The sequence below is a fragment of the Callithrix jacchus genome, chromosome 9 (genome assembly GCF_049354715.1).
Source record: "Callithrix jacchus isolate 240 chromosome 9, calJac240_pri, whole genome shotgun sequence".
Classification (NCBI taxonomy): domain Eukaryota; kingdom Metazoa; phylum Chordata; class Mammalia; order Primates; family Cebidae; genus Callithrix; species Callithrix jacchus.
The window spans coordinates 97,733,683-97,746,445 of record NC_133510.1 but is presented as its reverse complement, the minus strand read 5'-3'; the positions used below and the strand labels follow the sequence as shown (position 1 = coordinate 97,746,445).

Here is a 12,763-nt window from a genome sequence, read left to right as displayed (position 1 = left end):
GTATTTAGTCCTCTGCAATTCTATCCACCACCACTCTCAAGATACAGAACAGTTCCAGCACCACGGGATCCCTGGTGCTGCCCTTTTATAACCCCTCCCACCTCCCTCCTGCAACTACCCCCTCCCATTCCTAGTGCTTGGCACCCACTCATCTCATCTCCTTTTCTATACTTTTATCATTTCAAGAATGCTATGTAAGTTGGGGCAGGGGCAGGGGCAGTGGTTCACCTCTGTAATCCCAGTACTTTGGGCGGCCGAGGCAGGCAGATCGCTTGAGGTCAGGAGTTTGAGACCAGCCTGGTCAACATGGTGAAACTTTGTCTCTCCTAAAAATACAAAAATTAGCTGGGCATGGTGGCAGGTCCCTGCAGTTCCAGCTACTTGGGAGGCTGAAGCAGGAGAATCGGGATGCGGAGGTTGCAGTGAGCTGAGATTGTGCCACTGCACCCCAACCTGGGAGACAGAGCGAGACTTCATCTAAAAAAAAAAAAAAAAAAGAAAGAAAGAAAGAATGCTACATAAGTGGAATCATACTGTATATGACCTTTTGGGATTGGGTTTTTAGAAGCAGTATAACTCCCTAGAGACTTATCCAATTGTTGCATATCAAATAGTTTGTTCCTTTTTATTGCTGAGTCATATTCCATGGTATGGATGTACCACAGGTGTTTAGCCATTCACATATTGAAGGACACGGTGTTGCTACCAGGTTTTGGCAATTATGAATAAAGCTGCTGTGAACATGTGTATAGGTTTCTGTTTGAACATGTTTTCTTTCTGGGATAAATGCCAGAGAGTGCAATTGCTGGGTCAGATGCTTTTACGTGTTTTAGTTTTATAAAAAACTGTCAGACTGCTTTCCAGAGAGGCTGAACCATTTTACATTCCTAGCAGCAATGTATGATTTCTCTATTTTCTCCCCATCCTTTCCAGCAATATGTGTTATAACTCGATTTTATTGTAGCCATTTTGATAAGTGTGCAGCAACATCTCATTGTGGTTTTAATTTGCATTTCCCTAATGGCTAATAACACTGAACTTTTCTTCATGTATTTATTTCCCATTAGTATATTCTCTTCAGTGAAATGTCTGTTCCTGTGTCTTACTCATTTTTTAACTGGATTGTTTATTTATTATTTATTTTTTTATTTGAGATGGAGTCTCACTCTGTCTCCCAGGCTGGAGTGCAGTGCCACGATCTTGGCTCACTACAACCTCCGCCTCCCAAATTCAAGTGATTCTCCTGCCTCGGTCTCCTGAGCAGCTGAGATTACAGGCACCTGCCACCACACCCAGCTAATTTTTTTGTATTTTTAGTAGGGACGGGATTTCATCCTGTAGGCCAGGCTGGTTTTGAACTCCTGACCTCAAGTGATTTGCTCACCTTGGCCTCCCAAAGTGCTGGGATTACAAACATGAGTCACTGTGCCTGGCCCTGGCCAAGGATTGTTTATTTTTTACTGTAGAGTTTTGAGAATTCTGTATACATTCTAGGTACTCATCACTTGTTATATGTTTGGTTTTCTAAATATTTTCATCCCATCTGTATCTTGTCTTTTTATCCTCTTATCAGAGTTTTTTGAGAAGCAAAAGCATTTCCTTTTGATGAGGTAAAATACATTTTTATACATCTTAATGTGGCCTCAAGCCTGCAGGTAAGGCTTATGTTGAAGACTATCTCCCAGAACTCTTGAAGGCAGCCTGGAGAATCTTCTCGTTGCTCTTGAGAAATCAGTGGCATGGAATTGTTGCATTTGCTAAAAAAAGTAATATTCAAAGGCAAGCTCCCTCGCCTGCAGAGTTTCAATTGAGTCTGTCTACTTTCCTGTTTTTAATCAAAATCTTGCCAAATGGAAGTTTCGGGCTTCTGTGCCAGATAATTGCTAATACTAAACAAAAAGCAGCGATCGTTTCTTTGCAGTCACATAGAACATACTATGTTAGAAATTAAATGTAAATGTTAAGAGTGTGGTCATTTTTAATTGGCTATAAACCAGGTAGTTAGAACTAGAGAGTCGTATTTGTATCAGGCCGGAAAGCTGCTGATCCACAACATCAGCATCTCCGTCTGTTTGTAGGCATACAGATAAGTAGAGCTCTACTTATCACCATGTGTTCGCCTCAAGCTAGTAGAAAACTTGCTTGCATTTTAAATACCTGATTTATTCTTCATTTTGCTCTGTTCTTATATCCTCGGGGGGGAAGCTTATTGTACTTTTAGTCTTATGAATCTTTCCCCCAAAGGGAACACTTCTCTGCACTATTAAATCAAACTGGAATATTAAAATAAACTATTTTCTTTTCCTTCACAAGAGACTTGCACTTTTGTCTTCAACATCGGGCTTTCCTTGTGTCTTCTTCCCGCTGCGATGACTGTAGGACTGAAACATCTAAGGAAGTGAGCTGCGTGAGGAGACCACCTCCTTCTCGTGTCCTAGCACCATGTCAGGACATAACTATCTTGGCATCTACAGCAAGGCTTTGGTGGCAGGTGGCGAGGGGGGGTGTCTGCCTCACTGTGTAGATGGGCTGGCCCTTCTGGATGACTTACTTATTTCTATATTCTTAGTACCAAGAGCAGAGGCTGACACACCAAATGTGCTCAGTAAATGACCAGAGAATTTACAAATGTCATTAACTACTTACTAGCTGAAAATTGGTAATGTTCATCATTCAGCAAATTTTCATTATTTTCTATTACCCATTCCAACCCCTTAGGAACAGACACTAGTTTTTGTTTGTCAGAGTCATTTTTTAAAACCCTAATGCCTAGAAAATAAGTCAACATTTAATAATGTTGATCTCATTCATTCACTCATTCATTCAGCGAGCATTTATTGAATACTGTGTTAAGAACTGTTGGGAATATCTATACATACCTAGAAGGTACATTCCTTTCAGGTAACCTACACTCTAATATGTACAGGGGGAAAGCATAGAAATTATCACATGAAATATTTAAAGAAATGTAACAGATTGTAACCTTTGTATCGAAATAATTAGTCCAGACTGTAATTAGTTGAGCAGTTCACAGGTCATCTGGTATGGACCAACCACAGAAAGCTCTAGCTAGTGTCTGAGAAAACTCTCGAGTCCTTGGTGCCTCCACTATAATCCTCTGCTAACTCTCCCTCTATTTGTGCTGTCCAAAGTCTTTGCCTTCTCTTGAAATGCTGCCCTTTTCCTTGTCTTCTTTCTGCCCATACCCAGCATTGAATGTTGCATTAGACAGGATTCTTTGGGTTGCAGGAGTCAGAAACCTATCTCTAACATGCTTAAGCAAAAAGAGGAATCCATTGCTTCATATCAATGAAAAGGGGTCTAGGCAAGGCTGGTGTGGTGGATCGGCTGCCCAGAGGGCAGTCAGCAACTTCTTTCTATGCGCATCACTCCTTCCATCAACAAGTGGACCCTGTTTCTCCTCCTCTGTAGTTTAAGCTGGACTTTTGACTTGCCTTGACGAATAGAATATGATGGAACTGATACTCTGCCAGTTCTAGGCTAGGCCTTAGGAAATTTGGCAGCTTTTTTTTTTTTTTGCTACGTTAGAAGCCAGCCACCATGTAAAAAAGTCCAACTACCCTGATGGAGAGAGGGGATCCCTGCAAGATGAGAGAGTATAAAATAAAAAATTTATTTAAAAAGGTATAAACAGGCCAGCTACAGTGGCTGATGCCTATAATCTCAGCTTTGGGAGGCTGAGGTGGGAAAGGCCAGGAGTTAAGATCAGCCTAGGCACAAAGCAGGACCCTGTTGCTACAAAAAAGAAATTAGGCCGGGCGCGGTGGCTCAAGCCTGTAATCCCAGTACTTTGGGAGGCCGAGGCGGGTGGATCACGAGGTCAACAGATCGAGACCATCCTGGTCAACATGGTGAAACCCCCGTCTCTACTAAAAATTACAAAAAATTAGCTGGGCATGGTGGCGCGTGCCTGTAATCCCAGCTACTCAGGAGGCTGAGGCAGGAGAATTGCCTGAACCCAGGGGGCGGAGGTTGCGTGAGCCGAGACCGCGCCATTGCACTCCAGCCTGGGTAACAAGAGCGAAACTCCGTCTCAAAAAAAACAAAAAACAAAAAACTAAAAAGAAATTAACCGGGCGTGATGACGCACCTGTAGTCACAGCTACTCAGGAGAATGAGGTGGGAAGATCACTTAATCTGGGAGTTTGAGGCTGCTATGCGCTGTCATCATGCTATCACACTCCAGCCCAGGTGACAGAGTAAGATCCTGTCTCTAAAAAGAAAAAGTTAAAAAATATATATATATAAATAAGGACAGAGGCCTGGTCAGCCTCCACCATTCCAGCCACCCTAAGACTCATAGGTGCTGACATGTTGTTTGTAGAAAAATCAACTCAAACTATGTCTCTCCTCTGTTCTCACACCACAAAAACAATCAACACAGAAGACTTCTGTGACCAAATATGGGAGGGGGCGGTTTCCACACACCAAGGAAGCAATCAGTTCTGGACACCAGCTGGGTGTCCTCCAAGTCTACCTGGAGATAGCATCAGATCCCACAGATATTGGCTGAGTCCCCGAGGCTGCCCTTCCTTCAGATGGCAGTCACAGCCCAGGCCTTCAGAACTTCTGACTGACTGGCTTCAAGTTGGGGTTCCCATGACCCCCTCTTCGGGTTCAATTAATTTGCTAGAGCAATTCACAGAACTCAGGGAAACTTACATTTTACATTTTCTGGTTTAGTATACAGGATATCCGAAAGGATACAGATGAAGAGATGCATGTGGTGAGGTAGGGGAAGGAGTGCAGGGCTTCTGTGTCCTCCCTGTGTACCCCACCCTCCGCAGATGTCCAGCTATCCAGAAGCCCCCTGACCCTGTCTTCTTGGGCCTTTTATGGAAACTTCACTGGATAGGCATGATTGACAACCATGTAGAAATGTGATTGGGCAAAGGGGTATATGATCTAATATTAAGAGACTGAGTGGCGAGACCCAGCAAGGCCTGTCTGTTCAGATTCTTCTTGGCTTCTCCGTGTAGCCTTTCTTCCTCCAGGGTATGGGGCACGACCCTTTCTGAAATGAGCCTTATGTCCTACAGTCAGACAAGGTAGGTCAGAGAATTTCTTCATGGCCTGCTGCAAGGCAGAAAGGTGGGGGAAGATTCTTACCTTTGGGAGAGAAAAGAGCAGGTGGAATGAGGGCAGAAGAAGGTATCTGAGGCCAGCTTCTGGGGTCTAAAGTGCCCCAACATCATGACAAGAGACTATTACAGGGGCATTGGTAATTATGAGCCAGGGACCATGGATGAAAACAAATATATATATATATATTCATTCATATCACACATGTGATGAAGCCATCTTGGACACTTAAGTCCCACCCAGTACCACATGGAGCACAGAAAAGCCACCTCGCTTCCCTTGGAGCCCTTCCCAGATTGCAGAGTCATGAACTAATGAGAGGTAGTCATTGTATAAGCAAAAGCTTTTTGTTTTGAGATGGACACTGTCACCCAGACTGGAGTGTGGTGATGTGATCTCGGCTCACTGCAACCTCCACCTCTCAGGTTCAAGCAATTCTGCCTCAGCCTCCCGAGTAGCTAGGATTATAGGCACCCGCCACCATGTCTTGCTAATTTTTGTATTTTTAGTAGAGACAGGGTTTCACCATGTTGGCCAGGCTGGTCTTAAACTCCTGACCTCAGGTGATCCGCCCTCCTCAGCCTCCCAAAGTGCTGAAATTACGGGCGTGAACCACCGCACCCGGCCAAGCCAAAGCATTTTAAGGTGGCTTGTCATAAAGCAATAGAGAATGGAAAATGCTGGAACTAGTGCTCTAAGGATTTAGTAAGAAGTCTTTCTCCGTTTCATAGCTCTGCTTTCCCAGGGAGGCTGTCTTTGTATGGTGGAAGGATGTCCACTACAGCATCAGGCTTGCATTGTACCAACTTGGCAATGCCCACTGGAAAGGCATAGGCTTTCCCAGCAGTTCCAGCAAAACTCTGGGGGTGATTCTGATTGGCTCTGATTAACTCACGTGCCTATCCCTGCGCAAGCCACAGTGACTCTGATTGGCCAAGGCTCGATGACCCGCCTCTTTCTGGATCCAAGGATGGGAATGGTCCGCCTTACGTAAACCATCTGGATTAAAAGTAGGAATAGGGTAGATCCCAAAAGAAAACCGAGGTACCGTTTTCGGAATTAAAAGGTGGAATGCTGGGCAGGCTGAAACAACAAACACGCACCACAACATTCAAGCGTAATCCTACCTCTTTTCGTAAGCCTTTCCCCACCACTTTAGACTTTAAACCATTACAGCTCAACTGATCTGGGCTCTTCCTTGGTGCTTTTAGCATCGGCTGTCTTGTTGTGCTCTTTCCTCAATACTTTGCAAGTTAATTCTTATTTCATACCTTAGGTGTGAACCTTTGTATTCCTTATTGTTCTGACTGCATTTGTTACTTTAACAGTGTTATATTTTCCATTACTTGCTGCAAGGAGAAGCTCTTGGAGGTATCAGACCTTAGAATTCTTACATTGATAGGAGGAATTTGCACCTGTGCTTTCCCTCCCTCTCTCTCTCTCCAGGGCTGACAAAATCCTAGGTATTGGCATTGCATCCAAAGGAGGGGATGTGGTCTATTTTCCCCTTGGGTTCTACCACCCAAAAGGAGAGCCAGATGGTGATCAGCACTGCTTGTTTTCTTTCTGTTCTGGGGAGCTTGCTCTTGTGCTATTTAATTTGTATATTTTTAAAAAATAGTTTTGTATGAGTGCCCAGCAGAGCAGCTTTTGAACAACTAGCTTATGAAATAAATTTAAATGATCTAAAAAAGAACATCCTTTGTTAATTGAAATGTAAATGAGCCTAATAAAGTTTTAATTTATCCTTCTCATTGAGGGTCAGCATTCCAGGTCAGAATTCTAAGAAACATCAAGACAGTAATAGAAATGGAAAGTAGATGCCTGTTCGCGTTCCCACCCAAAGCCCAACCCTGGTTTGTCAGGGCTGAGTTTACTCACACATAAAGTGCCATTATGTTTATTTACTTGAGAAAGTACCCCCAACTGGTGATATGAATTCCAGAATTAAGGATGTCACCATATCTGTTCCTTTGAGTCCTTGTTACCTTTACATTTTTAAATTATCCTGAAATATTGTGTGTATGTATGAATGAATGTATATCCAGTGTAGCAATAGTCATTTGTTAAAGAGCATTATATATCGGCTGGGTGCGGTGGCTCACACCTGTAATCCCAGCACTTTAGTAGGCTGAGGTGGGCAGATCACGAGGTCAAGAGATCAGGACCATCCTGGTCAACATGGTGAAACCCCATCTCTCCTAAAAATACAAAAAAAATCAGCTGGGCATGGTGGCATGTGCCTGAAGTCCCAGCTTCTTGGGAGGCTAAGGCAGGAGAATCACTTGAACCTGAGAAGAGGAGGTTGTAGTGAGATGAGATCTCACCACTGCACTCCAGCTTAGCAACAGAGCAAGACTCCATCTTAGAAAAAAAGCATTATGTATTTATAATTGTGTAAGAAGGCTTCTACTGAAGCCTTCTTCATCTTCCCACCAGAGATATTGTCCTGAAGTTTGTGTTTATTATGCTCTTGCTTTTCTTAAACTTTACAGGAAGGCCAGGCATGGTGGCTCACACTTGCAATCCCAGCACTTTGGGAGGCCGAGGTGGGTGGATCACTTGAGACCAGGAGTTCAAGAACAGCCTGGCCAACATGGTGAAAACCCATCTCTGCCAAAAAGACAAAAATTAGCCCCGCATGGTAGTACATGTCTGTAATCCAGATACTCGGGAGGCTGAGGCATGAAAATCACTTTAACTCGGGAGCCAGAGGTTGCAGTGAGCTGTGATCATGCCACTGTACTGCAGCCTGGGCGACAGAGTAAGACTCTAAAAAACAAACAAAAAAAACCCAAACAAACAAAAACTTTAAATTTTTTTTTTTTTTGAGACAAGTTCTCACCATATTGCCCAGGCTGGTCCCGAACTCCTGGGCTCAATTGATACTCCCTCCTGGGCTTCCTAAAGTGCTGGGATTATAGGTGTGAGCTACCACACAGCCCCTACATAAATCTTACTACAAGTAATATTTTGTGGCTTGCTTTTTTTGTTTCTCAGTATTGTTTATGAAATTTGTCCATATTGATTTTTTTAAGCTGGAGTTCAGTCTGTGGCTTATGTTTTCACTTTATTATTTTCATAAGCAGAAGTTTAAATTTTTTAATGTCAAACCTTTGTGGTTTATGCTTTTTGTGAACTTTTTTTTCTTGAGATGATAATAATATTCTTTCATTTCTTCTGACAATTTTAAGTTGGGTTTTTTCTCCTTTAAGTCTTCAATCCGTTGGGTTTCTTTTTTTTAACTCTTGATTTTTTTAGAGACAGGTCTCACTCTGTTGCCCAGGCTGAATTCCTGGGCTCAGGTGATCCTCTAGCTTCAGCCTCCTCAACATCTGCAAGCCACCATTTCCAGCTAATTTTTTTCTTTCTTTTTCCTCTGTTAGTGGTTTTTGTTTATGCTGTGAGGTAGTGATCAGTTTTTTTTTAATCCGAGTGAAAAGGTAGATCATGCCACTCCTTTGCTCAAAAATTTCCAGATCTTACCATATTCTTCAAAATTAAAGTTCTTACAATTGACTAAAAGTCCCTACATGATCTGGCCCTCTGAAATCTCTCTGACCTCATCTCCTTCCAGTGAACACTGGTCTCCTTGCTCTTCCTTGAAAACTCCCAAAATGTTCAGGGCCCTTGACTTTCTGTTTGTCTACTGGAACTTTTCAGATGTCTATACTTCTCATTTCCCAAGTCTCTGCTCAAAGGTCACCTTATCAAAAATCTCCAACACACACATAGACACACACACACACACACACACACCCTCAACATTTGGTATTTCTCTTCTCTTCTTTCAAATAACTTACCTGGAAAATCTCTCTGGGCCTATTATAGTTGTGTGTTGGGGTAGCAGCAGGGGGTTATTTTTTAAAGTATTGATTTAATTTTTTGAATGGCTTACAGACTACATGGGACTTTCAATTTCTTCTTAAGTTAGTTTTAATCATGTCTCTACAAAATGTTTCTTTAAATTAGCCCAGCATAGTGGTGCACACCTGTAGTTCCAGTTATTTGGGAAACTGAAATGGGAGAATCCCTTGAGCCCAAGAATTTGAGGCTGCAGTGAGCTATGATTGTGCCCCTGCACCCCAGCCTGGGCAACAGATACCCTATCTCTAAAAAACATTTTTTTTAAAAAAATTTACTTTTTGAATAGTTAATATATGTCCACAATATAAACATTCAAGTTTCCAAAGTATATACAATGAAAAAATAGATCTGTCTCCTACCTCTGCCTTCCAGCTACCTGGTTCCCCTCTCTTGGTATCAATTTCTTGTCTATTTCCCTAGTTTCTTGTTTATCCTTCCAGAAATATGTCATGTATATAGAAGCATATAACATGTATTGTTTTTACATAAATGGTGGAATGCCATATATATTCTCCTGCACATTGCTTTTCCATTTAACCCTGTGTCTTAGATATGTTTCCAAAGCTATTCGTAAAAGGCTGCCTCATTTCTATTAGTTAACGAATATTCTATTGGATAATGTGCCATCATCTGTTAGTCTCCTTCTGAAGGATGATTAGGCTGTTCTGTCTTTACAGCGGCCTTCTAACCAGTGTGTTTTGCCCATCTTTCATCGCTGCTTCACCCTGCTGTCAGATACACCTTCTCCCTAAACTTCCATTCTCATGCTATCATTTTCCTATTCAGGAATCTCCAGCAGCTGCCCAGTTCCCACAGAATAAGGCTGAACTTCTTACCCTTGAACGAATATCCTGCATGGTCTCCGCCTTCATTTCCGTCATGTCTTCCTGTTCCTGAAGACTCTTCCCAAAACTGATAACTTGAGGTTTTCCCAAATGTTCCTCTGATTTTGGGGGCAAATCCTTCCCTCCCTCTGGGCTGGTCACATTGGGCTCTAGGTCCTCTCTGGAACAGCTGCACTTTAAATATTTCAGCCCAGTCTCCCATTGTACACTCTACAGAGCCAGACCAGGTGTTCTGAATTTTGTTTGGGGTTACTAATATTCAAATTGTTCACCAATCGGTCCTTCCTCTTCTAGACTCCAAATTCCTTGTGGGCAGGGACTGATCACTGAGAATGGGAAATACTAAAATTAAAAGATATCCTGACTTTCAAGTAGCTTAAAACCTAACGGCGAGCCAGACATGCAAAATTAAAATACACAACACAATAGGATCTTAGTTTAAGTAGGCTCTAAGCTCAGGGGAATCATGGTGGTGGTGGGGGGAGTCTTTTTTCTTTTTTTTTTTAAATCTCTGGTCTGTAGTCCAGGGTCTGGTACATGGCAGCTGCCCAATAATTGCCTGTTGAATGAAGAATAACATAAAAAGATGCATTTAAGGCAAGTGTCAACTTCTTGCAATAAAAGCCGTCTTTTATATACAAAGTAAGTCAACAGATAGTGTAGAGTGTGGATGTCGCTCATTTTGGGGGGAGAAAGAGGGCTGTTGTGGGAGGGGACGGACCGAGTTTCAGCCAAGGAGGCAGGCGAAGACACTGCTCTCCGAGTTGGGGGGGGTGTGTGGGGGTCCCGTCCCGGCGGCTGCGGGGCGCGGGGGAGGCGGGGAGAAGACGGGAAGGGGGAGGAGACTCTTGCCTCCTGCCCCACCTCCCCCACCCCGCGGCGGCGGCGGCGCAGGGCGGCCGCGCGGGTGTCGGCACCAGTGGCAACAGCTGCAGCAGCCGCGCCGCCCCCTCGCCCGTGGCTCCCGGGGTGAGCCCGAGCACGTCCGGCGGCTCGCGGCGCTGCAGCCCCGGAAGACAGGAAAGTTCCCGGCCAAGGCGCGGAGATGCCGGGCAGCGACACGGCGCTCACAGTGGACCGGACTTACTCCGACCCCGGCCGGCACCACCGCTGCAAGAGCCGGGTGAGAGTCGCGGGCTGGGGGCGGCGGGAGCGCGCGGGCCCGGGGGCGAGGCGGGCCGGGGCGGCGGCTCCGCGCTAACCCACGCGCCCTCCGCGTTTTGCAGCCGGCCTCCGCTGCCGCCGGAGGTCAGTGCCTCTCCGATCCTCCAAGCTGAAAGGGCTGGGCGGGGGGCGGGCGTCCGAGCCCGGGCTGCGATTCCGGGACCCAGGGTCCGCCTGCTCCCCCGCGGCGCCCAGATCCCTGCGCGCGATGCTGGACGCTAGGTTCCCCGACGGCCCGCGCTCCACCGCCCTCCCAGCCTGGGAGCGCGCGCGGCACGGCGCCCGGAGGCGAGGGAATCCCGCCACCCGCGGCCGCGCGCCTCCAGGTCTCGGGGGTCTCGCCCGCCCCGCCGCATGTCCCTGCGCCCGCCGCGTCTCCCGGCCCTCGGAACGTGTGGCCGGAGACCGAGCGCAGTGCGCAGCCGGAGCGCGGGGAGGCGGCGGACGGGCTCTGCCCAAGTGAAAAGTCAGTCTTTGCGCTGCCTCTCCTGAGTTTCGAGCCGAGCCGAGCAGGCGCCCTCGCCATTGTTTGCAGTGTAATTTGCTGTTGCTGATTTTGGCTGTGAGCGAAAATAGCTCATTCTGAGCCTACTGCAGAGACGAGCCCTGTAGGGCTTCAAAATAAGACGGAGGCCGCAGCCCGAGCGCGGGTCTCTCCTGGGAGAGGAAGCCTCCGCCCTCCCAAGCGAATACCTTTGCCCTCCCGGGCTGCGGGATCGTCGATGCTGGCAGTGAGGCTCTGTAACCCGTTCTCCTCACGACTGATTGAAGTGCCATTTTACACAGCACCTCCTCCACGCTGGCATCTGTTCTGGCAGGAGGCACCTGGAGTTGTTCTTTGCTCCGCCAACTACTTACTCGCTTGTCCGAGAAGTGGGGATTTGGGTGTCAGCCTCTGTGTAAAGTTCATGGAGGTAGAACCGGGCTCAGGTTCTGGCCTGCCACCTCCGAGATCGAGTAACCAACTGGATGGAAATAGTAGCGGTAGTGACAGGGGTTGTATCGTGGCCCTTTGTGCAAGATTTGAGTCTTCACTTGTGTTTTGAAGTAGCAATCCATAGCCCCAGAAGTGAAGCAATGAGTCCCTGGTTTATTTGCCCGCTTTCGCTCCTTCCTTTAGCATCTGTTAATCGTTTTGGAAGAATGATTTGAGTTTTTACAGATTGAATATATCTCGTGGGATGATACCTCCTGCATCCATCTCAACCTCCCAATTCTCTTGTTTGCACTTTCTTTAAAAGTTTCGTAACAGTTTGCTATGCAAATAACCAGAAACTACATTTGGAATAAACATTGAAGATCTGTGCTTACCCACAGGTAGATGTTTCTTCTTGGAGAAACTGTAATACTAGTTTACATAACTGTGAAGAAAAGGAGATCATTTTCGAATGCATTTGTAATTGGGAGGATTCTGTGAAGTTACTGTTGCAGACTTGAAAACGTGTGGAAGCTTGGTTTTTCTTGTCACAACTGTGATCATCTTTGTGTAAACAACAAGATTAGTAATCTTGGCGGGATGGGTGGCTCATTGTCAATTCATTTAAGTGGTTTGGCAAAATTCATGCAACTTTACAGAATTCACTCTTCATAACCTGTAAAATGGTGGTGATGAAGTTTGTGCCTCAGTTGCTTAGGTGGAATGTGGTAAAGCAAATGTGTAATGCAACTGCAGGCTGTGTTTTTGCCCCACCTGCCACTGTTCCCTTTGCACCAGTCTTTTCTGTTAAAAAGTCACAACCTTCTGTGAAGGAGATTTCTTGATTTTATTTAAAATTACACTGATG

At 45.3% G+C, this 12,763-nt stretch overlaps 1 protein-coding gene and 1 long non-coding RNA gene across 6 annotated transcripts in view; one reads left to right on the top strand and one right to left on the bottom strand.

Annotated features, from left to right (window-relative positions):
• The window catches only part of TMCC3 (transmembrane and coiled-coil domain family 3), a 369,795-nt gene that overhangs the window by 218,205 nt on the left and 138,827 nt on the right, over positions 1 to 12,763 (top strand). For 3 of the 5 annotated variants that reach the window (XM_017976297.4, XM_002752864.6, XM_078337079.1), the window contains exon 1: positions 10,734 to 10,938. The exons of the other annotated variants lie outside the window; for them this stretch is intronic. In XM_017976297.4, the coding sequence (XP_017831786.1) occupies positions 10,861 to 10,938 (78 nt within the window). In that variant the 5' untranslated portion in view covers positions 10,734 to 10,860. Of the gene's footprint in view, positions 1 to 10,733; positions 10,939 to 12,763 lie in introns of those variants that run through there. 5 annotated transcript variants of the gene reach the window in all.
• LOC108593198 (uncharacterized) lies at positions 1,326 to 11,950 on the bottom strand. The gene is made up of 3 exons (XR_001913592.4): positions 11,673 to 11,950; positions 9,807 to 10,374; positions 1,326 to 5,130 (listed from the first exon to the last, which is right to left on the bottom strand). It is a non-coding gene; the product is annotated as an uncharacterized LOC108593198 (long non-coding RNA).